The 24,969-nt window shown below is 33.8% G+C and overlaps 1 protein-coding gene across 1 annotated transcript in view; it reads right to left on the reverse strand.

Annotated features, from left to right (window-relative positions):
* Positions 1 to 24,969, reverse strand: part of MYO16 (myosin XVI) — a 944,954-nt gene that overhangs the window by 815,601 nt on the left and 104,384 nt on the right. The window contains exons 4-7 of the mRNA XM_053707787.1: positions 23,437 to 23,545; positions 19,309 to 19,433; positions 12,159 to 12,284; positions 10,990 to 11,065 (exon numbers count right to left, since the gene is read on the reverse strand). Of these exons, the coding sequence (XP_053563762.1) occupies positions 10,990 to 11,065; positions 12,159 to 12,284; positions 19,309 to 19,433; positions 23,437 to 23,545 (436 nt within the window). The remainder of the gene's footprint in view (positions 1 to 10,989; positions 11,066 to 12,158; positions 12,285 to 19,308; positions 19,434 to 23,436; positions 23,546 to 24,969) is intronic.

Consider the following 24,969-nt stretch of genomic DNA (forward strand, 5'->3'; position numbering starts at 1 on the left):
TCTTCATCCAACGTCTTCTTGAACAATGACTGTTCCTTTAAGTGACGTCATCCAAGATGGCGTCCCTTTAATTCAGATTGCCTGATAGAATCAGCCAATCAGAATTAAGGTAGGACAAATCCTATTGGCTGATGCAATCAGCCAATAGGATTAAAGTTCAATCCTATTGCTGATCCAATCAGCCAATAGGATTGAGCTTGCATTCTATTGGCTGATTGGAACAGCCAACAGAATGCAAGCTCAATCCTATTGGCTGATTGGATCAGCCAATAGGATTTTTTCCTATCTTAATTCCGATTGGCTGATAGAATTCTATCAGGCAATCGGAATTAAAGGGACGCCATCTTGGATGACGCCACTTAAAGGAATCGTCATTGTTCAAGAAGACGTCGGATGAAGACGATTCTCCGTGATGGATGTCTAGAAGATGGAGCCGCTCCACACCGGATGGATGAAGATAGAAGATGCCGTCTGGATGAAGACTTCTGCCCGTCTGGAGGACCACTTTTGCCTGTCTGGAGGACCACTTCTGCTGGCTTCGTTGAGGACTTTGGCCTAGTTGGGTGAAGACTTCTCCCGGTAAGGTGATCTTCAAGGGGTTAGTGTTAGGTTTTTTTAAGGGGGTATTGGGTGGGATTTAGAGTAGGGTTGTTTGTGTGGGTGGTGGGTTTTAATGTTGGGGGGAGATTTGTACTTTTTTTTACAGTTAAAAAAGCTGATTACAATGCCCTGCAAAATGCCCTTTTTATTTTGGGGGGCTTTTTTATTTTGTTAGGTGGATTAGATTAGGTGTAATTAGTTTAAAAATCTTGTAATTTGTTAATTATTTTCTGTAATTTAGTTGGGGGGTTTTGTACATTAGATAATTTTATTTAATTTTATTTAATTGTATTTAATTTAGGGAATTAATTTAATTATAGTGTAGTGTTAGGTGTAATTGTAACTTAGGTTAGGTTTTATTTTACAGGTAAATTTGTATTTATTTTAACTAGGTAGTTAGTATATAGTTAATAACTATTTAGTAACTATTCTACCTAGTTAAAATAAATAAAAACTTGCCTGTAAAATAAAAATAAACCCTAAGCTAGCTACAATGTAACTATTAGTTATATTGCAGCTATCTTAGGGTTTATTTTATAGGTAAGTAGTTTTAAATAGGAATAATTTATTTAATGATAGGAATATTTATTTAGTTTTATTTAAATTATATTTAAGTTAGGGGGTGTTAGGGTTAGGGTTAGACGTAGGTTTAGGGGTTAGTAAGGTGTCGGCAAAGTAGGGGGGGCAGATTAGGGGTTAATAAGTATAATGTAGGTGGCGGCGATGTAGGGGAGGCAGATTAGGGGGTTAATAAGTATAATGTAGGTGGCAGCGATGTAGGGGGGGGCAGATTAGGGGTTAATAAGTATAATGTAGGTTGCGGCGATATAGGGGGGGCAGATTAGGGGTTAATAAGTATATTGTAGGTGGCGGCGATGTAGGGGGGCAGATTAGGGGTTAATAAGTATAATGTAGGTGGTGGTGATGTAGGGGGGGCAGATTAGGGGTTAATAAGTATAATGTAGGTGGCGGCGATGTAGGGGGGGCAGATTAGGGGTTAATAAATATAATGTAGGTGGCGGTGGGCTCCGGGAGCGGCGGTTTAGGGGTTAAACACTTTATTTAATTGCGGCGGGGTCCGTGAGTGGCTGTTTAGGGGTTAATACATTTATTAGAGTTGCGGTGGGCTCCGGGAGCGGCAGTATAGGGGTAAAACAGTATAGTGTAGTGTGGGTGTTTAGTGACAGGGTACCAATAAAGCTGGGAAAAAGCCAAAGAGCAGCAAGAACGATGACAGTTAGTTAACAACAGTCCACTGCTCATCACCCCGTACTTGGTGCATGGCTTTTTGACTTTTTTGGTAACTTTGGAGATCGTATTCAGGTCCGCGGGGGCGATCTTAGGCAAGTGTATTGGTGCCATCGAATGCAAGAAAGTTGACGGCTTGATAAGTAGATGCCAGTGACTATTCTTATAGGAAAATCTATGCAGGATCATTATAAGATGCCCGCGATTAATCCACAGGCTAATCAGGTAGAAAGACAGTGAGTATTAGATGAAAGTAATAACAGAATCTCAAGTATGTGATCATATAAAAGTACAATTTGTTCATGCATTTAAGTATGCAATATAGCGTATAGAGTCGCTATTTAGCCTCAACTACAGAACTAAGTGGTAATAGTTATACAATCTTGTAGTGCCAAATCGTCAGAGCTGGAAAAAAACAAAACAAAAAAAACACATAGGTAAAGTGTGTATGCACACTTTTTTTAAGAACCCACTCATCATGTGATGAAGTGTAAGGAGCTTATTCTATAAAAAATGAAAACTTAAAAAAAAAAAAACTGCTATGTACGTTAGCATTCCTATGAGAACCCCTCTCACTAAATAATAACATGAACATCTTCATTCTTCATCTTACTCCAGCGTAGGCAAATACAAAGCTAGTTTCATTTGAGGTGGGAGGGGTTTATAGAGCTCTTTGGGTTTGGAAATCTTTGAGAGAAAAATATTTTTAACATTTCCAATTTACTTTTATGATCAAATTTACTTCATTCTCATAAAATTTTCTGTTAAAGAGATAACTAACGAAGGGCTAGATTACAAGTGAGTCCCTGCTTTTCAACACAAGATACCAAGAGGATAAATAAATGTTGATTATAGAAGCAAAATAGAAAGTTGCTTAAAATGATATGCTCTATCTGAATCATAAAAGAAAAATGTTGGCTTTCATATTCCTTTAATGTGCTTTCTACTGTTATTTTTTTATTCTTTAAAATGACTTGATTTTCTTTAAATGCATTGGTTTTCTTTTACTACAGGGGAAAAATAAAACACCTGCTCTGGTAAATGTATTTTGACAGTCCAAAATAATCCAGACTAAGTCCTGAAACCCTCAGAGGTAAACAAATCTAAAACCTTTTCTAAGTCACCTATAATACTTAATTAATGCTACATTCTGTGACAAAAAAGGGTAAAAATAGAGTTTTTCTTCACGTTCTGACAAACTGGATGCTTATAAAATGCTAACAAGTCAGTGGCGCATTTATGTTTTGTGCTGCCCTAGACACTCAGAATTCTGCTGCCCCCTCAAAGGTTCTAGAATTCTATCAGCCAATCGGAATTAAAGGGGAAAAAATCCTATTGGCTGATCCAATCAGCCAATAGGATTGAGCTTTAATCCTATTGGCTGATCCAATCAGCCAATAGGATTGAGCTCACATTTTATTGACTATTCCAAACAGCCAATAGAATGTGAACTCAATCCTATTGGCTGACTGGATCAGTCAATAGGATTTTTTTCCCCTTTAAGTCCTATTGGCTGATAGAAGTCTACCTAGTTAAAATAAATACTAACTTACCTGTGAAATAAAAATAAAACCTAAGCTAGCTACAATATAACTATTAGTTATTTTGTAGCTAGCTTAGGTTTTAATTTACAGGTAAGTATGTATTTAGTTTTAAATAGGAATTATTTAGGTAATAATTGTAAGGTTTATTTAGCTTTATTTTAATTATATTTAAGTTAGATGGTGTTAGGGTTATGTTTGGGGGTTAATATATTTATGTAGTTATGTGGGAGGCCAGAGGTTATGGGGTTTATAGTTTAATATTTAGTACAAGGAACAAGAAAAACACCAAAGACAAGCCACAAACAATGAAGCCTTACAAAAGGAATCCAAGTCCATTCTCTCAAATAAGAATGAAGAACTGAAAATTATCAATTTGTCAGATAAAATTCTATCTAAACATCATATAAGTGTACTGTCAAACGGATTATCATTTTGTCCTAACTCACAGTTAGACAAATTTGAAACAATAAAAGACATACATCTATTCCTACGTAAGTTACTCCTAAAAAAACACTTCTGCAACAAAGAGGAAAATGATGCCCCATCAGATCTATCTAAGGACAAACTTGAATCACTCCATAATTTGGAGGACCTACTAACAGAACAAGATCCTGTAGAAAGCCTAGATTAGCGTAAAGCATTAAAAATTAGATCAAAATTTGTTCCAGCTAACAACACAAGCTCTAACATAGATGTTTTTAACCAAATTGTATGCAAAGCTATAAATGAGTTGAGTATATATTCAAAATCTAAAAATCTATCCATGAAAGAAAGACAAGCTCTCAAAGACATGGAATCCTGGAATGATATTATTATTAGAAATGCGGACAAGGGAGGTAACGTTGTAATTTGGCCTGAGGAAATGTACTTGAAGGAAGCAATCTCACAATTAAAAAATCCATCCTGCTATAAAGAATTATGGAGAAACCAAGGTACACAATTCCATTAACAATATATTAAATTAATTGATGAAGCAAGGAAGAAAGTTTAATTACTAACAAAGAGAAGAGGTTTTTAACCGTATTACATCCAAAAACGGCAACTTTCTATTTAATCCCAAAAGTACATAAAAATGACAAACAACCCCCAGGTTGTCCAATTGTCTCAGGCAATGAAAACTTGATGGATAAAGCTAGCCAATATATTGACATAGACTCAGATAATTTCTAAAGAGAAAAAATGGAGTATCTATCTATTACTTTAGCATTTATACTAGTAATAGATTTATAACAATACTGCAGGGTGGTATATTATGTCTCTCTTTTATAATTCAATTGCCTCAGCTTTAAATACATTATAGAATACATCAGTATGTTTTAAATTTTATTGTTGGTGGGGGCAGGGTTAATTCCCTTGTGTGTATATAAGGGGTGTCTTGCTGTTACTAACTTAGCCTATGATTAAGCGCCACTAGGGGGTGCGAAACGCGTCAGGAAGTCAGTCCCTCTGTGTCTACCCTTCTGTCTGTATGTTGCTGGAGTTTATTTTAAGCCTGTTCTTTTTTATGTGTGGCTTAAACCAATAAATTGCTGTTTGAATTCCACCCCCAAGTAGTGCCTGCCATTTTTTCTCTTTGGATTACATACCTTGGGCCTGATCTGCCTGGCTACGGCACTCCGGACTAGCTGATCCATCATTGGAGGACCCTGTGACCCTGTGGTCTACCCGTAGTTCCGGTTCCGGATTAGTGCAGCCGCACGCCGAATTTCCCTTCTATCAGATAATTTCTAACTCAACTTCTTATGTAAGAGACACAATGGAAGTTCTACAGCTGATCAAGGATATCAATATCTCTGAAGACACATGGTTAGTCACAGGAGATGTAGAGTCTCTGTATATGAGTATTAATCACAAATTGGGACTTAATGCAGTTACATTTTTCCTCGACATGTCAACAGATGAGAGCTCTGAACAAAATCAGTTTGTGTTAGATCTATTGAATTTTGTACTCACCAAGAACTTCTTCCTCTTCAAAAAATAAATTCTCCTTACAGACCCAAGGCAGCGCTATGGGCACAGTGTGTGCACCCACCTACGCCAATCTATTTCTAGGCTGGTGGGAGCATACCACAGTTTTTTCAGATAATAATGATCAATATACCCACAATTTCCCCTTGCGGATTAGGTATATTGATGATATTATATTTTTATGGGAAGGAACCGAATCTGAATTGGATAGGTTCCTAAAACATCTGAACAACAATCACCTGAATATCAAACTCACTTACCAAAAAGGTCTAACTAAAATTTTAATTCTGGATTTACAAATTCTTAAAGAAGTTGATGGATCTTTAAGAACTGATCTATACAGAAAGGAGACAGCAACAAACAATGTACTCCACTCATCCAGTGCTCATGCAAAAAATACAACAAAATCGTTACCTATTGGAGAGTTCCTAAGAATAAAATGAAATTGTTCAGATGAAACCACGTACAAAAAAAGAGCATCAGAACTCAAAAGCAGATTAATCGCAAGAGGGTATAGTAAAAGATCTATCCCCAAGGCTAAGAGACGAGCTACTATAACCCCCAGAGCAGATCTATTAAGAGTCCAAAAAAAAAAACCTGATAACAAAACACGTTTAGTGTTAACATATAATGATCAATCAAACCAAATCCTTGAAATAATCCAAAAAAATTGGCACATTTTACAAGCTGACCCGCTACTAAAGGATATGATTGGATCCAAAGCTGAAATCAGCTACAGAAGATCAAGAAATCTAAAATAGATCCTTAGCTCCAGCCATTATGGTAGGAAAACCACAAAATCAAAAGCTGGAGAGCAGGGTTCCTTCCCTTGTGGCAATTGCTCTACCTATGCTTATATGATAAAGAAGAAAAAAATGATCACAGACAGATTTGGTAAACAACATAACATCCGAACATATATAAGCTGCAATACTGTTGGAGTTATCTATGCTCTTCAATGCAAGTGCCCGTGGAATGACGACAAGAAAACTCCACGTAAGGATTTTGGAGCACCTCCGTATATTCGCAATGCTCCCCGAGATTTGTCCAACAATAAGAAGATTACACCCATAGCTTTACATTTTTATATACACCACCAATCTAAAACATCCGAAATGGAATATTATGGTGTACAAAAAAATGTAATTAGGTTTAAGAGGAGGAGACTTGGAGAAAGCATTAATTATAGCTGAAACCAAATTAATCTATTTAATGGATTGTGTATATGCTAAAGGCTTAAATGAACAAAATAACTACTCTATGTTCATTTAAAATAATCCAAAATAGCAGATAATAGTTGAACATAGCTCCAAATCGTGAAACAAAACCATATCTAGGATACATTACTAAACCTGACAATGAGAATGTTACAAAGTCTACAATAAAACCTAATTCAATATACATAGGATTATGAATATTATGAATATATATATTTTCATAAATGAAATAAACAACAATCTTAGAATAAGGCTCTTACTCTCATTACTTGCTAATACCGGCCAGTCACCCAAACTCATCTTAACAGAATAATTATCTTTTCATCACTTTTTGTTCATTATTATATGAGGGAGGTATATAGCTCCCCATTTGTTCACCCATTTCTCTCAGTACTTTATAGAATGTTTACATTTGGTTTAAAAAGATAATTTTCACTTGAACATAAAGACATCCTTTAATACTTAATATATAAGAACAGAACAAGGAATCTCTGAATAGGCATAATAGCCTAAATGGATTGAATATATTTGTATAATGTGTTATGGACAATGATATTTACTGTATGAAAAAGTATTGAATAGCTAATTGAATTATTTTAACTTTACTGTCTGAAAAGACTGTTCTCATTACTTGGTCCCAAATATTAGAGTCTCTTGGAGATAGGAGAGCTTAGACTTTGAATATGTTAATAGTACATGAATCATTAGATTATAAGTGCCAATTCTTAGTCCAATTTGAACAAAATGTTCACATCATGGTTATACAGCAAACGGTTAATAGGTAGAACCAGAAATAAATTCACAATTTGCCAATACCATAAGTGATAAGATCAACAATTACAAAGACTATTATTGTTGCAGAATTTACTGGTGTATCAAATTTCACATGAAAGAGATGCAAATCATAAGTTGATTTTCAACCCACCAAATAATGCATTCTGAAGGTCTCTCCTATTGGCCACAATGTTAATCTAACTATCCTATGTCACTCACCATGAGGATGACACGGATTGGACAAAGATGAAGATCAGGGCGGGGTTTAGGTGATATACACCTGCAGACGCCGGCGCGCATCACCTTTTGAGAAAGCCGTAACTCAGACGGCGAAACATGTTAAGGGAGGGTGTTGAATTTATTAAACTCCGTACTATTTTTTAACTTGCATCTAGATCTGACTTTAATATAACTAATAAATAATCTAGCACTGGTAAATACAACATTGTCAGCTCAGCTCACAAACTTGTGGATGCTTAAATGTTGTAGCATCTCGTCAAAAGCGATACGTTAACTATAGAGACTTATGCCAACAAAAAACCATTACAAGTTGGCAAATCAATTTTTAAAAAAGTGAATTTGAAAAACAAACTTTAATCTTTGTAGTTGGACTATATTTTTATATTTACTTAATTGATTATATTGGCTTTAGGTTCTCCCAAACGATAGATATACCATAGATTCTAGTTACATTCACTGCCGAAGGCAAACTAACACAGTAACTTTATATATATAACTTACAATCGGCAATCAGTTCCTGAGCATTTCAAGGATATCAAAACCTAGTATATTTATATATTTTGATACAATTATTTATGTATCAAAAAACGAGTGTGCATAGAATATTTCCACAAACTGCAAGTATTATTTGTCGAATTACAAGCATTTTAGCTATTATAACATCCCAGAGTTTATATGCTGAAGCTACCCAATCAGCAACTGCTGTAGCAAGAGATTTAACATCAGTAATGTTATAAAAAGTAAAATAACTTGCATTTAGTAAATATCGCTTAGATATATTGAATAGACTGACTGTGTATTATTCTAAGAAGTTACATTATGTATACTTTGGACCCATTGAGGAATTAACTCAACGACATTTTGAATACAAAGAGCTATTTTGCAGTGCTCAAAAGTTTTTGATACTTTCTATAAGGAAAATATAAATGTTCCAACAATGTCACAATAAAAATATACTGCATAATAAAGATTGTGTATGTCTGCACCCAAGCATATCCAGGTGATCAATAAGAATTAGTAACAATATAAGCTTCTTATTTCTAACTACGTGTAAGATGATTAATTTACCTCTAAGTGGGGAGTCAAAGTCTATTCATATGGAAAATACTCTAATAAGAGAATAAAATACTACTTAGAGATATTGAGACTAATACATACCCATCTTAATAAATCCTAACTTTATCAAACATCTTTTTAAAGACCAGCATATATATCATTACACAGACATACTATCTGGTGAATTCATCGTATTTCCCAATAGAATATACGAGTTAGAAAGTATTTACCAATTAATAACTGAATATAAAGAACATTACAGAACATTACAGTTTCCACCAATACAAGCAAAGTATTGAAAACAGATTATATAATCCAGCTTGTATTAGCTAATATAACAGTGCGATTTTGGATGATTCTCACTTTGAGATTTTATAATCATATTTAATTATACACATACAGTATGTAGGAAAATTAACCTATTTAACTTTACTGTAACTTTCTTTAAGATCCTGATCAGGAAGAAATATTCCAGTGCTTGAACTTTATAATCAGATATGTCAGTAATCTACTTGTGTTTTTAAACATACATTTTTTGTGTTTTTTTAATAATTATAATAAAAGTTAAATTTTAAATACAACTGAACCTCTACCCCTATAACATTTAATGTTCTATATCTTACTAGGGGGAGAGAAGTGCTATTTAGATGCATCTGTCCTGGTAAAATTTGTCTGTTTGACTCTAACTTTAACTTAATATTTAGTATATTTTGTTGTGGGGGGCTTGCAATTTAGTGGTTAATAGGTTTATTATAGCGGCGGTGTGAGCGGACCACGGCAGATTAGGGGTTAATAATATTTAAGTAGTGTTTGCAATGTGGTAGGGTGGTGGTTTAGGGGTAAATAGGTTTATTATAGTGGTGACAATGTCGGGGAGCGGCGGAAGAGGGGTTAATACATTTTAATAGTGGCGGCGATGTCCGGAGCCGCAGATTAAGGGTTAATAAATTTATTCTAGTGTTTGCGATACGGGAGGGCCTTGGTTTAGGGGTTAATAGGTAGTTTATGGGTGTTAGTGTACTTTTCAACACTTTAGATATGAGTTTTATGGTACAGCTTTGTAACGTAAAACTCATAACTACTGACTTTAAATTGCGGTACGAATCTTGTCAGTATAGGGTGCACCGCTCACTTTTTGGCCTCCCAGGCAAACTCGTAATACCGGCGCTATGGGAGTCCCATTGAAAAAGGACTTTTTTAAAAGGGCGGTACTGACGTTGCATGACGGCCAAAAAGGTGTGCAGTACACCTATACCTGCAAGACTTGTAATAGCGGTGTTAGGGAAAAAGCAGCATTATGAAGCATAACAATGCTTTTTCACTCATTACGCCAAACTCGTAATCTAGCTGTTAGTAAACAGCTAAGAGATCTTATATGTTAAAAATGAAAAACTAAAACTTAAATGGACAGTCAACACCAGAATGTTTTTTGTTAAAAAAAATATGATAATCCCTTTATTACCCATTTCCCAGTTTTGTATAACCAACACAGTTATAATAATACACTTTTTACCTCTGTAATTACCTTGTATCTATGTCTCTGCAAACTGCCCCCTTATTTCAGTTCTTTTGACAGACTTGCATTTTAGCCAATAAATGCTGATGCCTAGGTAACTTCACGTGCGTGAGCTTAAAGTTATCTATATGACACACTTGAACTAATGCCCTCTAGTGATTAAAAACTGTCAAAATGCATTCAGATTAGAGGCTTCCTTTAAGGTCTAAGAAATTAGCATATGAGCCTACCTAGATTTAGATTTCAAATAAGAAAAACCAAGAGAATAAAGCAAAATTGGTGATTAAAGTAAATTGGAAAGTTGTTTAAAATGATATGCCCTATTTGAACCATGATCGTTTATTTTGGACTTGACTGTCCCTTTAACTTTAATAATTCAGTGTCACCAACTATGAGTTAGAATAATTAAAGTTGTCAGGGTTTTTTTTTTTTTTATGCTATTTAATCACTTACAATGCACTAATACACAAGGCAGGTTAGCATTTATTTGGTAAAAAATATAAAGGAATATTTACTATTGAACTAGTGAATTAGTGACTAATTTGTTTTTGTTTCACCACACAACATTCAAATCATACAGAATTAAATGAAATAACTTTAGTCTGTGTTATATTGCCAGCATAGGTAATCTTAACAAATCGTTTCAATTTAAAATAGCACCCTGAACTATCAATAGTACTCCACTTGTAATCTAGGAATATATATATATATATATATACATACAGATATTTCTCCACTGGAAATAAATGCTGCCATTTACAAACATTGGAAATTGTCTTTTGTATATAGCAAAGCCAGTTATAGTTTCACAATCTAATTATCAAACCTGAAGGCTTATCTTCATTGCAATTTAGAATGTTCGGATTTGCTTGATGAACCAGGAGGATTTTCACAAGGCTTGTCTGAAAATTGAGTACATTAAGAAAACATGTAAATGTTATGAGCTGTTAAAACCAATCTTTATATTATAAACATTCTATGAAAAGTGTATTAAAACTGTATTTTTTTTTTATTGTTACAAATAATTTAAACAATTGTTTGCCTTCCCTAATAATGTTACAGTTTAATTTCAGTTAAATAACTGTAAAACTATTTAAAGAAACACTTTCATGAATATTTTTCATTACATTATTCTTTATTCATCAAAATATTATTTTTTATGTTTTTTAAGTCCCATGGGAATAGATTAGTTACCTTACCCAGAAATAGTTCTCATAACAATATTTCTGGCTGATACCTATGGTTATAATAAAATAGGATAAAAACTTGGCACGCTTTGCTACATTGTTGGAAACCTAGCTTGATAACATCATTCGTTTAGTGATAAATGACTCCAAATTACAGATAAACAAAATTAAGCTTGTTGATAAAAGTATATAGACTTTATTAAGTCATTAATTAGCAAATAATATATCCCTTATTGGTACCTATTCTATATATTTTAGTGACTATAACTCTTGTATACCCTAACATATGTTGGCATAGAGGTCTAGTTTGTAATTGGCATATCTCATCTGTGTGCCTATTAATACTGTATTAAACTTATGCAAACACAAATAACACAAACTGATGACATGATAGTTTAACTAAGAAAGTCTCCTAACAAATTCATATAAAGACAGAAAAGACAAACTGCATGCTCTTTAAATAAGTACCAATGGGACACTAACACCTAATAATTACTTTACCTTATTGTATAAATGTGGGCTTTGATCCTCACTTCCCCATTTTATGCTCAGCAATAAAAATGTACTAATGCTGATACAAACTAACATTGACAGAATGGTCTTAAAACTTAATAACAAGTTACTACTCAAGATGAATATTTGCATTGTTCACACTGAATTAAGGCTTTTATTTGGATGTGACATAGTTTTGATGTTTAATAAAAAAGAAAAAAAGGAAATAGAAAAACATAAAGCAAACAATAAACAGTTTTACAGATGTCTATTCCTTTTTAATTAGAAATTGCTGATATAAATGATATTACATTACCTGTCCATATTTTGCAGCTAAATGAAGTGGTGTCCAGTAAAGATCATCAACAGCATCTTGCTCTGCATTGTTCTTTAACAATAAACACGCTACTTCCTTGAATCCACAAGCACAGGCTATATGAAGCTGTAAAAAAAGTATATATGGATGATCAGACACCAGATGCATATTTCAATACTGATGTTTTATTTTATAAGGTGAGCATATTGGAACATTAGCTTATACTTGTACAAAGCTAAATATAGAGCGAATATAGATTACCTTACTTTATACCTTACTTTATATTTTAAGAAGTCTTTTGATCAAATATTTAATATATATTTATTTTTAAATTGTTAACTCTCTTTACATTTAAAGTGACAGCATATGAACTATATCATGAATCATACTAATTAGTTGTAGATATTAAAGGGATAGTAAACACCAAAAATGTTATTGTTAGAAAAGATAGATAATCCCTTTATTTACCATTCCCCGGTTTTGCATAACCAACACTGTTACAGAAATATGCTTTTTACCTCTGTGGTTACCTTGTATCTAAGTTTCTGCTGACTGCCTCCTTATCTCAGATCTTTTGACAGACTTGAATTTCAGGCAATTAGTGCTGATTCTTAATGTGCATGTGCACAATGTTATCTATATGAAACACATGAACTAACGCCCTCTAGCTGTAAAAAAACTGTCAAATGCATTCAAATTAGAGGTGGCCTTCAAGGGCTTAGAAATTCGCATATGAGCCTACCTAGTATTAGCCTTTAACTAAGAATAACAAGAGAACAAAGCAAATTTGATGATAAAAGTAAATTAGAAAGTTGTTTAAAATGACATGCCCTATCTGAATCATAACAGTTTAATTTGGACTTTACTATCCCTTTAATCCAGTTGAAGGACATTTTTAGAAACACTGTTTAAATTCCCCTAACTTTAAACCTGGAGGATGTAAGTATGTCAGAAAATGTTTAAATTGCTTGAAGATGCACTTTACACACCAATTTAGGGAATATGAATGTTCTTCCAATTTAATTTAAAAAACAAAATAGGATGGACAGTACAATAATCTGAATTTTCCAAAACGATGTTGAAGGAAATAGAGGACTCAAATAATTCCTATCAGAAATTTGGCAAAACATAACAATTAAAAATATATATAATTTAGTTGTAATAATAAATAAAAAAACTTTATTCAAAAAACACAAAAAAGTACACAAAACACACCAGTACCAAGAAGCACCATGAGAAAGCAGTTCCTTGAAAACCTTTGAATATGCAACAAACCTCATAATATCCTGTTTACCAATTCCTGGAACCAAGGTTAGCTAACATAGACTAGACTACTCTATGTAACATAAATATTAAAAAAGTAGACTCGATTTATCATTCAAATTGTCTTACATTTTCTCCTAAAAGTTCTCATGTGAAATAATGTTCCTATTTAGCATTCAAAAATGCACCTAAAATTGAGCAAGTTTGACTGTAAAATTCCCCTACTCTGTTCCCATTCTCCTTGGAGAAAATGTTCTTCCAAAAAAGGATTAAATTAGATCCTTTTAGTTGTATTTCATATAATTCTCCTAGTTACAAATTTATCATTGATATTCTCCTATAGAGAACTGAAAGTTATCCTGCATTAAAGTTCTCCAAAGCTACTGTGCGTAGCAGCATTAGAAATCTATTCTCTACCAGTTGTAGAAGTAATGTTACATTATAAATGGCTCAGTCTAGATAGAAGGAACATTAGTGATGAAGAATACAAAGCCCAAATACTATAGTCTAGATAATAGGAACATCAATGATGAAGAATACAAAACCTAAATACTACATTAATATAAACTCTTTCTTATACTTCACCTCATAGCCAGATATAGCAAGAATATGTATTTTACAAAGTAGTGCAATCCCTCACTACCATTAAGTTTAATCCCTCTTGATAGTCCTATAGTTTTTCTATATAAATATATATATATATATATATATATATATATATACACATCCATATAACAGCTGTTTCTCAACTATTCACTAGATCTCTTTATCTTAGTGTATACTATTTCCAAAAGTTAATAATATCCCCAGCTACATTAAAGCCTTTGGGACATCTAGTCTGGAGGGTAAAGATCCAGATTGCTTCTTTATATAGAAGTCTTTGCACTCTGTCGCCCTCTCTTGGAGTTTGAGAGATTCTCTCTATTACTTGCCATTTAAAACTGTTGACTGATTTATTGTGCTCATAGATGAAATGATGCACCAAATCAGACACATCCCTTTCTTTGTCAATATTATTTAGGTGCTCTCTAATGCGTGTGCGTGCCTCACGTGAGGGACACCCCACGTATTGTTTCTTGCAAAGAGTGCACTCCACCAAGTAGATGACAAAACTTTTTCGGCAGTTAGTACATGAAGTAGATAGAAATACCCTTTGTGTGCTTCTGGACTGAAATTTGTCTGTGACATATGTATGACTACAGGCTATACAATTGGAAAAGTGGCACTTGTAGTGCCCCTTAACCTGTAACCAGCTACTTCCTGTTACTGGAGGCTTTTTTTATCATACTAGGGGCTACTAAGTTCCCAATCGTATGTCCTTTTTTAGAAATTAAGTTAAGACCCTCCCTGGCTAGATCTCTGAGGCTATCTTCACCTGTTAGAACAGGGAGGTGTTTGTTAATGATATCACAAATTGCTTTAAATTGTGGACTGAAAGTTGTAATAAAATTTGGTTTGAAACTATCAAACCTATTATTTGACTTGTAGTTATTCTGTTGTAGCATATTGTTTCTATCTAATCTGTCCACCTCTATGAAAGCTCTATTAATAACCTTCTTGTTATAGCCTCTTTCCGAAAGTTGTTGTCTCAGTATATTTGACTCCTTGTGAAAATCTTTATTTTTCGTACAGTTCTGTATAAGCCTTGTAAATTGGCCCTTAGCCACCCCAAAGTCTGTATGCCTGGGGTGGCATGATCGTGCGTGGAAGTATTTGATGTAATTGGTTTTCTATATAATGTAGTTGTGATTTTTAGAGAGGAAGGTTCTCCCATTAGATATACATCAAGATAGGCAATTTTAGTTTTATCTGATGTATAGGTAAATTGTAAATTAACCTGGTTGTTATTTAGATACATGATAAACCCCTCCATTTCCTCTACGGATCCCAGCCACACAAACAAAAGATCATCAATGTACCTTTTATATGATCTTATACAGTGTTTGTAAGGGTTATTATCTCCAAAGACGTGGGACCGCTCCCAGCAGCCCATGAATAAATTTGCATAGGCTGGGGCAAATTTAGCACCCATGGCGGTCACACGTCTTTGGAGATAAAAAGAATCATCAAATTTAAAATAGTTATGAACCAATAAAAATTCCAAACATGTTAGAATGTAATCCTTTAGACTGGTGTCATAATTACTATAATGATCTAGAAAAAATCTGATGGCTTCCATTCCTAAATGATGTGGTATACAAGAATAAAGCCCAACAACATCTACAGTTAACCAAGAGCAATCACTACTCCATGTGAGTTGTTGTAAGCTAGTTAGTAGATGTGTAGTATCTTTGAGAAAAGAGGGAAGCTGCTGGACGATGAGCTGCAGCAACGACTCCAACCAGCCTGACATACTCTCAAATAGAGATCCTATCCCTGATATAATGGGTCTTCCCTTCACCTCCTCCAAGGATTTGTGCACCTTGGGGAGGTGATGAAAGATAGGAATGACAGGTGATTTGACATACAGATAGTCAAAAGTATATTGGTCGATAATTCCTTCCTGCAGCCCATCGTCCAGCAGCTCCAAAAATTGTAGCTTGAAAACATTAGTGGGATCACCTGATAGTGGGAGGTAAACATCTGGATCCTTGATCTGCCTTTCAGCTTCCCTTATATAGTCTGTTTTATTTAGTACCACAATGCTTCCCCCCTTGTCTGCAGATCTTATGACTATATCATTTCTTTTAGTCAAAGATTCAATGGCCAACTTCTGACCTTTTGTTAGATTAGGGGAGCCGCATTGTGGTATTTAGACAAGGATATTAAATCCTCTTCTACCCTTTTATGGAAAGCTTCCAAAAAGGGTGCTCTATCCTTTTGTCGGATAGAACACAGACCTTGGTTTGAACCCAGTATGTTCAGCCTTGAGGAAGCTGTTCTGAATGTTAGATTCGTAGTTCAGATCCTGGAGGGAAAAATAGTCACATGCTTCATTGAAATCTACAATATTTATTATAGGTTCTAGATTACTAGTTTCCCTCCATTTATCATGTTCTCTTAGACTATTAAGAGATATCTCTGGGGATTCCTTACCCCAGAAAAATTTCCTAAGTGTAAGATCTCTGACTAAACGGTTCACATCAGTAATAGTTTCAAAGAGGTTAAACGTGACGCTGGGGACAAAACTCAAACCCAAGCTAAGCACTGAAGTCTCATCTTCAGTTAATATAGATTCTGAAAAATTAATAATTTTTAAATGCGATACTTGTTGTATTGCCCCCTGCTTCTTCGCCCTCTTTGTCCTCTTCCTATATTTTTTCCTCTTCCTCCTCCCCCTTCTGTTTCCATCCCTACCTGTCCTAAAGGGTGCTGTGCAGATTGGCTAGTTGTCTTTAGACAAGATTTAACCTGAATATCTGTAGCTGGACTGTCACTCATATCAACATTAAGAAACTCCCTGCGTCTCATATCAGTGTTTTCATTGTTTCTATCTCTTTGGCTCACATTTCTAGTTACTTTGGGCTCTGCTCTAGAATGCAAAGAATCAGTTTTAGTACGAATTGATTTACTATTCTGTTTGGGCTTAACCACTAATTTGACTAGAGAAATGTATCATTAGTTCTCCTCAGTTCTCCTATGGAGAAGCGAAAAGAAAAAAACTACTTTTATATGGTAAATATAGGTGCACAGTTGCCCCTCTACAAAGAAAAGCTGCAGAGAACTGATAGGAGAACACAAAGGAGAATTCCCAAAATGATTGATAAATCGAGCCCTACGTAACATGCTAGAGAAAATATCCAAAAGAGCTTAGTTTAATTAAATAGGGATGCCTAGAATTCACCTTAAAACCAGTGCATGGTCAGCTATGATGATAAGTATCTATAATTATAGACTAGCGTAAAGGATAGTACAGGTTGCTTTTAGCAGATAATGAGCTGTCATAAATTTTTATTAACAAGACATTTGCCTAAACAATTTTAAAAGGACATAAAAGTGCAAAAAGAAAATGCTCTAATGTGTTTTTATTATTACAGAATATATGCAGCATTTTGTTATTTTATTATTTCACTATTTGCTCGATTATAAGACATAGGGATTGAACACATAGATAAAGTCTGCTACAAGGTAATTATGATGCATATTTAGGTATAAAGAACACAATTTTTTTTCTCTGTCACACATTTCATTTATAAGGTGCAACATTTTAGGCAGCGCTATACAGGAATATGGTACAAATAAGAAACAGACAGTACTGGTATTAACAAATGTAAGGAGAAGGAGAATAATGCTCTGTCAACAACAATGCATTAATGTAGAGAACAAAAATGAAGCAAAAAAGAAGGAAAAAACTAGAGGATTGTATATGGATATTTACCTGTTTTCTCTTCATTTATGGAAACCAAAGAAAAACAAACATCAGGTGATGTAATTATGTGACCACAAAATGTAGGTATGTCTCATGTGGAAATGAGACCTGTGGTGTGTGGCATTCACATGAAATACACTTATAATGTAGCTGACTGTTTTGCAGAAAAAAATCTACTAGAATATGAATTAATAATGATATCATAAAATGTCAAAACATATTTGATCTGTTGTCTCTATTTTTATAAGTGTTCATATGGTTTTCTTTCCCAGTTTCAACACAACCAAAATAGAGCATGCCATGATATTCTCTTCATTTCCAATTCACAAACCACAGTGTTAGGCCAAAATGAGCATTTTCTTCAGAAGGGACAAAATAGAGCAATCACAAATAGAAGTGATAACATTTCTAGTTGGGTGGAGTGAATGAACATTACAATTAACTTACAGAAAATAATAATTATATTCTGCTCTCAATTCTCTTTTTTTGTAATTGGCAGTGTGTTTAATGCTTTATATTTGTAAAATAATGCACATTAAAACAGTGTACAGTAAATTAATCCATAGTATACTTTATTCCAATGTACTAAATAAATGATAACTAGAAAATAGATTTAAACTAAGTTCCCTTTGCTTTATAATCTACATTTTATTTAACATGTATTTACAGAATGTGACTACTATATTGATATAAATATATATTTTTAGAAAATTTTACAAAAAATAGTCAATCAAAAGAAGGCTAATTATTTCAGCGGGGACTGCCAATCTCTATTTTTAATTCTTTTTTTTCTTCATACAGCTAATAATATTGATTTAATGAGCATGCAATTGACATGCTTCATATAATTTTCAGTAACTATTGACATGTATAACATTGTATTATGTCTAAACCCTTCATTGCAACAATAAGTTATATTTTTGATAATGTTATTTAGTTTGGGTACATGTTGAAACATTTTTATGTGTGATTCAAGCAATACTTTTCCATTTTTAATTAATTAAAACAAATATTGTTTATGAATTTGTGAACTGAGCATGTGCAAAAACTTTAATAAAACTTTTGATGGCTAAGAGGACAATGTTGTGAAACTTGAAAGCTTAAGAAACATTGTCATAATCTTCTCTAAATTAATTTAGATGCTTTGAAATCCCACTATCAAACTGTCCTCCTGCAAAGTATAAGTATCAAGCCACAAATGCATTTGAAAATCTTGTGATAAATGGGTAATCATGTTTTTTTTTTTTTTTTAATGGAATGTAATGGTTCTGAAAACTGTAATAAAAAATTACTTGACACTTCAAAAGGGTATCTTATTAGATTAGATTGTCTATACTGTATTCATTTTTCCCAAGATCAGTCAGTATTCCAGTATATTCTTCATTACAATTTGTGTTTTGTGACATATCTTGTTTTTTTAAGTGTGTAAACTTCTTTAAAGAGCACTTATGTCTTATTCTGTTGCCTACAAAAACGTGTTCAAGTATATAAGTTACAGTGATTTTTAATTGTAAGTTATTATCCCTAATGAATAACAGCAAACAGTTTATAAACATTTACAAGAAAAAAAACACTTACAAGAGAAACTCCATCATCATTTCTTTCATTAACAATTCCACCTGTAGCTATGAGCTGCTTAACGTCAGATAACATGACAGTTGCTCTCTGACTTCTCATCTGACGCAGTGAGGCCAGATCAACACCTGAAGAAAAAAACATATTTAATTGTACAATATAGTCTAAATAATAGAGAAACAAATAAGCAAACAGCATTTTAAGAATTATAATTTCCTTCTATAAAAACTAAATAATTGTAGTTTGGAAATGCACCCAAGAAAAACAGAAAAATATATGTAGGAGCATACAAACGATTACATCAGTATCATTTATTTCTCTGTCTCTTTACTAAGATACAAACAGAAAATACAGAAATTATGTACACAAAATATAAAAAACACACAATTCTAATAAAAAATGACTGCTTCAGGCAAAAAGTCAGTATTTAGCGTGACCTCCCTTGGCACTAAGCCCATTTTGAACTCATTTGGGGAGACTATCCTGAAGTTTTGTGAAGTAATATTCTGGTATATTATATCAGGCTTCTTTCTACACTTCCTAGAGTTCTTTTTTAGATTTAGGCGTTGTCTTTTGTTTCTTTCTCTGTCCAGATGATCCCATATTGCCTCTATAGTATTCAGGTCTGGACTCTGTGGAGGCCAGTCCATGCCTGTTAGTTTTTTAGCAACTGTTTTTCTCTCCAAATATGATTTTACTGCATTAGCAGTGTGCTTGGAATCATTATCATACTAAAAAATAAAACCATTCCCAATCAGGCAATTTCCAGAAGTAATGGCATGATGAATTTAAACCTGTCTGTACTTTTCAGCATTCATGATCCTATCAATTTGGACAATATCACCAACATCACTGGCAGAAATGCAGCCCCAAACTAGGAGAGATCCTCTGCAATGTTTCACTGAAATTCACAAACACTCATTCTTCCATCTCTACAACTTTTCTACTCACATATTGTCGATGATTGGACCCGAAAATATCAAACTTGGATTCATTACTCCATAATACTCTTTTCCACTGATCTTCATTTCAATTTTTGTGAGCTTTAATATATCTTAGCCTTTTCATCCTGTTTCCCTTCTGAAAAAGTGTTTTTTTGGCTGCTACCCTTCAACAAAGACCATTACTGTTTAAGCTTCTTTGCACTGTAGAAGGGTCAACTTGGCATTCCGATGAAGCAGCCAGATGCTGAGCCAAGTCCTTGCAGGACTTCTTCCGGTCTCTCAAAGAAGAAACTATTAGAAACTTCTCATCAGATTTTGAAAGTTTTCTTTGTCTTCAAGTCCTTTTTTTTTTTGTCCTTAACCTCTCCTCATTCTTCAAATTTCTTTATAACAGCTTGAATACAACATCTTGAGTATCTAGTTTGTTTGTTGATTTCCCTTTGAGACAGGCCTTGCTGATGCAAAAGTATTATTTTATGTCTGTCAAATTCTGTGATCTTTGGCATTTTGAATGGAAGGATGTGATTGAAATTTTGTCTTATTATCAAGCTTCCAATGAATTAAACTCATATCACAAGTGTATGTAATGCTCAAACCTGGTGAAATAGACCTTTTTCACAGCAGTCATTTTGACATGAAATAGTATGACAAATACAGCTGTTAGCAATTAAATTAATTAGGGTTCCAATCCATTTAGGTTTACGAGAACCGGGTTCCTGCTATTGCTCAAGTGTAAGGGGAGGTCACACTAAATACTTGCCACTTTAGCCTATAGAAGCTGAATTTTTTCTGTTTTTTAATACTGCATTAAGCGCTGCAGAATCTGTTGGCGCTCTACAGATAACCAATAATAATAATAATAACAACTGCATACAAATATCCTGTATTTTTTGGAAGTTTTCTAATAAAGAGACTGTGAAGTAATTATATATGCTCATTACAAACACTGCTCAAACAACAACTCTAATGGTGGTCTAAGCCCTCAATTTCAGCTCTAAAAGCAGCTAGAAACCTCTCTTAAGCAGCTAGACTCCCTCTCTTAAGAAATATATATAAAAAAATAGAATTGTCAGGTGGTCACTGTGGCTGGTAAAAGTAAACACCTTGCAAGAACAAATCTATTGTTATTTCTGTACTGCACAATGGAGCCTCTCTAATAAATATTATAACCCCCAAAGGCCTGTATGGGTCCCTATTTCACATGCAACTACTGTTGATGACAATTTAGTAAGGTGATCACAGTAACAGCAGTGGTCACTGGGCCATTTTCAACATTATTTACTAAAATCTTTGCAAAAAATTATTTTTTTTACAGTTTTTGCCGCAGCTATCTCACATGCCATGAATTATAAATATAATGGCGTATTTAAAAAAAAAAACAATATTTAATTTAATTTGAGTGGGTTACTCAATGAAATTTGACAACAATAGGGTTTAAATGTAAGTAGCAAAAAAAGCTCAAAATGAGCTCAGGACTTGGGGTAAAAAAAAAGGCTTAGCAGTGAAAGGGTTAGTAATGTTTTTTTAATTGTGTATGTACTGTTAATACTTTACATTCCATTGTTCTTCACAAAGGGAAATATTTTATGTATTTTAAAATAGATATTCCTATGTATATTTGTATATACCTATATATTCATATAGATAAATAGATGATAGATAGATAGATAGATAGATAGATAGATAAATAGATGATAGATAGGTAGATATATAGATAGATAGATAGATAGATAGATAGATAGATAGATAGATAGATAGATAGAAAGAAAGATATTTTACAAAAAATCATCAGATAAATATATAGAAATATATATTTAAACATAAAAATATTTTTTCTTCCCTGTGAAGAACATCGGAATGTAAAATATTCATAACTACATTTGGGTTAGCGCAGTTGGTCTAATGTGGTCAGTTAGTGTGCGAACGATAAGTGATAGGGTTTTTTCAGTTTGCACGCTTCATTAAAGTATATGGGGAGAAGTTAACACGGTCACTATATCCAAAAAGCCTTAAGTTAGCGTGCATTGACATTTTACTCTTAACTTGCAATACACACGCTCGATAAAAGTTTACTTCTGACTGTGTTTGTGCGCTAGTGAAAGCGCCAAATAGTGTGCCACTTGTAGTCTAGCCTGTGTATTATGTTCCAGGTCCTCTTTATTATTATAATTTATGTAAAGATCACTTTTTAAGTCAATTTAAAGTTATATCAAACTTAATTTTTCTTTCTTTCATGGTTCAGAAAGAGCATGCAATTTTAAGCAACTTTCAAATTTATTCATATTATCAATTTTTCTTCATTCTCTTTGTATCTGTTTTTGAAAAGCAGGAATGTAAGCGTAGAAACTGGCCCATTTTTGGTTCAGCACCTGGGTAGCACTTGCTGATTGGTGGCTAAATGTAGTGTATATGATTTATATAACCATTTTTTCTATAGAAAAAAAAAATTTAAAATAAATGTTAATCAATAGACAATCCTTATGATTCTTTGGGGCTGATTAATCCACTGTAGCGATCATGTCCTCCAGACATCGATAAATGCAGACAGCATACGCTGTCAGCATTTATCATTGCACAAGCAGTTCCGGTGAACTGCTTGTGTAATGCCACCCCCTGACAATTGGCTGCTAGCAGGGGGTGTCAATCAACCCAATCAGATGAGATTGGGCGGTTAGATGTCCGCAGCCTCATAGGCAGCGGACGAGTTAAGGAGCAGCGGTCTTAAGACCACTGCTTCTTAACTCCTGTTTCTGGTGAGCCTAAAGGCTCGTGCGGAAATAGGGGTATTTGGCCCCATTCGGGCCATGATAAATCAGCCCCTTTGTGAGATTTTACAACCAACATGCTCATCATTTTAAAATATAATGTAGATGCCATGAGTTGAATCTATTTAATAGAAAGAGGATAACAAGTCCTAAATTATACTTCTTAATTGAAAAAAGTGCTGAGCAGTGATCATTTTTAACCCTTGAGTGGTAAGGATTGTTTGCAAATTGAATATTACTCATATTTTATTAAACTCTTTGTTAATGTGTTTACACCAGACTATAACATAATTCAAGGGACACAACACAACTATTTGCAACTCTTTTAATGACAGACTGGTTAGGATATTTTTCTTATATCTGTGAAACAACACTTTTAAAAAAAATCAAAAAGTTTGAAATCAGGATTATCCCATACCTACCATTCTCTTCTAAAAATGCCATAAGTATACAGCTGGATTCAGTTCCCTCAATGGCATAGTCAAGAGCTATGTTACCATTGACATCCTGCAGTAGAACATTGGCCCCTGACTAAAATTAAAAACAGACAAAATAAGTTATAATGATTACAAAGCTCACATACTATATAATATAAACAATCTATCCATAGTAGAACTTTTTTTCATAAAGCAACATTTATTTTAGTACTAAATGGAAATAAATGCTATATACATATTGCATAATGCACAGCATAACCAAATGTGTCAAAAATAATGTTTACCTCTCATGTTTAACCTTAATATAAATAGATACTGAGGACTAATGTGGGTGCTGGAGGGTGGCTAGAATTTGGCTCTTTTAATCCAAGCACAAGTCCACACTTCAGTCACTTTCTGATGCAAATGAGCCACCACATTTATAATATTTTACAGCTCATGTGTGCAACAAGCAACTCTCTCATGATAGAAATGCCGCCACTAATATCATTGTGCTTTTACAGCATTTACATTTTTGATCCACCCCCATAAAAATTCTACAATCGGTAGATGGATACAGCACCTGTGGATTCTGTGTTCATCTGTTTCAAATAAAGTGAACATTTTGATAAGTGCTGTGGACCGATTCTTTACCATAAAAATTCTACAAGATAATAGTTTTTGTTTATGAATACACAGAGGTGTTTAGGGATATACTTATTAGAGATGTGCACAAACAAAAAAAATTATTTGGGATCAATGAATTTGTCCTACGTCTGGTCATGGGGTTGTTAGGAATTCATTTGATAATGAATATTCATTCATATTCTATTTCTTATGGGGAACATTTTCAGGGCAGCAAAGGAATAGTTGGACAGCAGCTTAAACAAACTTAAAGTAATAGCTTGGGTTACTGCTATAAGCTGGCAGCTGAACAAAATAAGATTGTTTTGTGTTTTTTTAATGAATTAAAGGGACATAATACTCATATGCTAAATCATTTGAAACTGATGCAGTATAACTGTAAAAAGCTGACAGGAAAATATCACCTGAGCATCTCTATGTAAAAAAGGAAGATATTTTACCTCACTATTTCCTCAGCTTAGCAGAGTAAGTTCTGTGTAAAAAGTTATACTCAGCTGTTGCCCAGCTGCAGGTAAAAAAAAAAAAATGGAGAAATGAACAGCAGCCAATCAGCATCAACAGTGCTGAGGTCATGAACTATTTTACTGTGATCTCATGAGATTTGACTTAACTCTCATTAGATTTTATTGTAAACTTCCTTACACTGAATAGGGAAATAAGATGAGTGTGCACAAAAGCTTGCTCCTTCCGCTGTCCTGGGACAGACATACTGATTTGTTGCTTAGAAGTCCTTTACAATGGGATGTGGCTACTGAGAAACTTATTGACTGGCAAAGGAATGAATCAAATAACAATTACATTACTGTTGAATAGTGTAAAACTACAGTTTCTGCATTCATCCAAATCAACATCTAAAACGTAGGATTGGCAAGTAACAACAAAGAGAAATGTATA

This window comes from Bombina bombina, chromosome 3 (assembly GCF_027579735.1).
Source record: "Bombina bombina isolate aBomBom1 chromosome 3, aBomBom1.pri, whole genome shotgun sequence".
Taxonomy (NCBI): domain Eukaryota; kingdom Metazoa; phylum Chordata; class Amphibia; order Anura; family Bombinatoridae; genus Bombina; species Bombina bombina.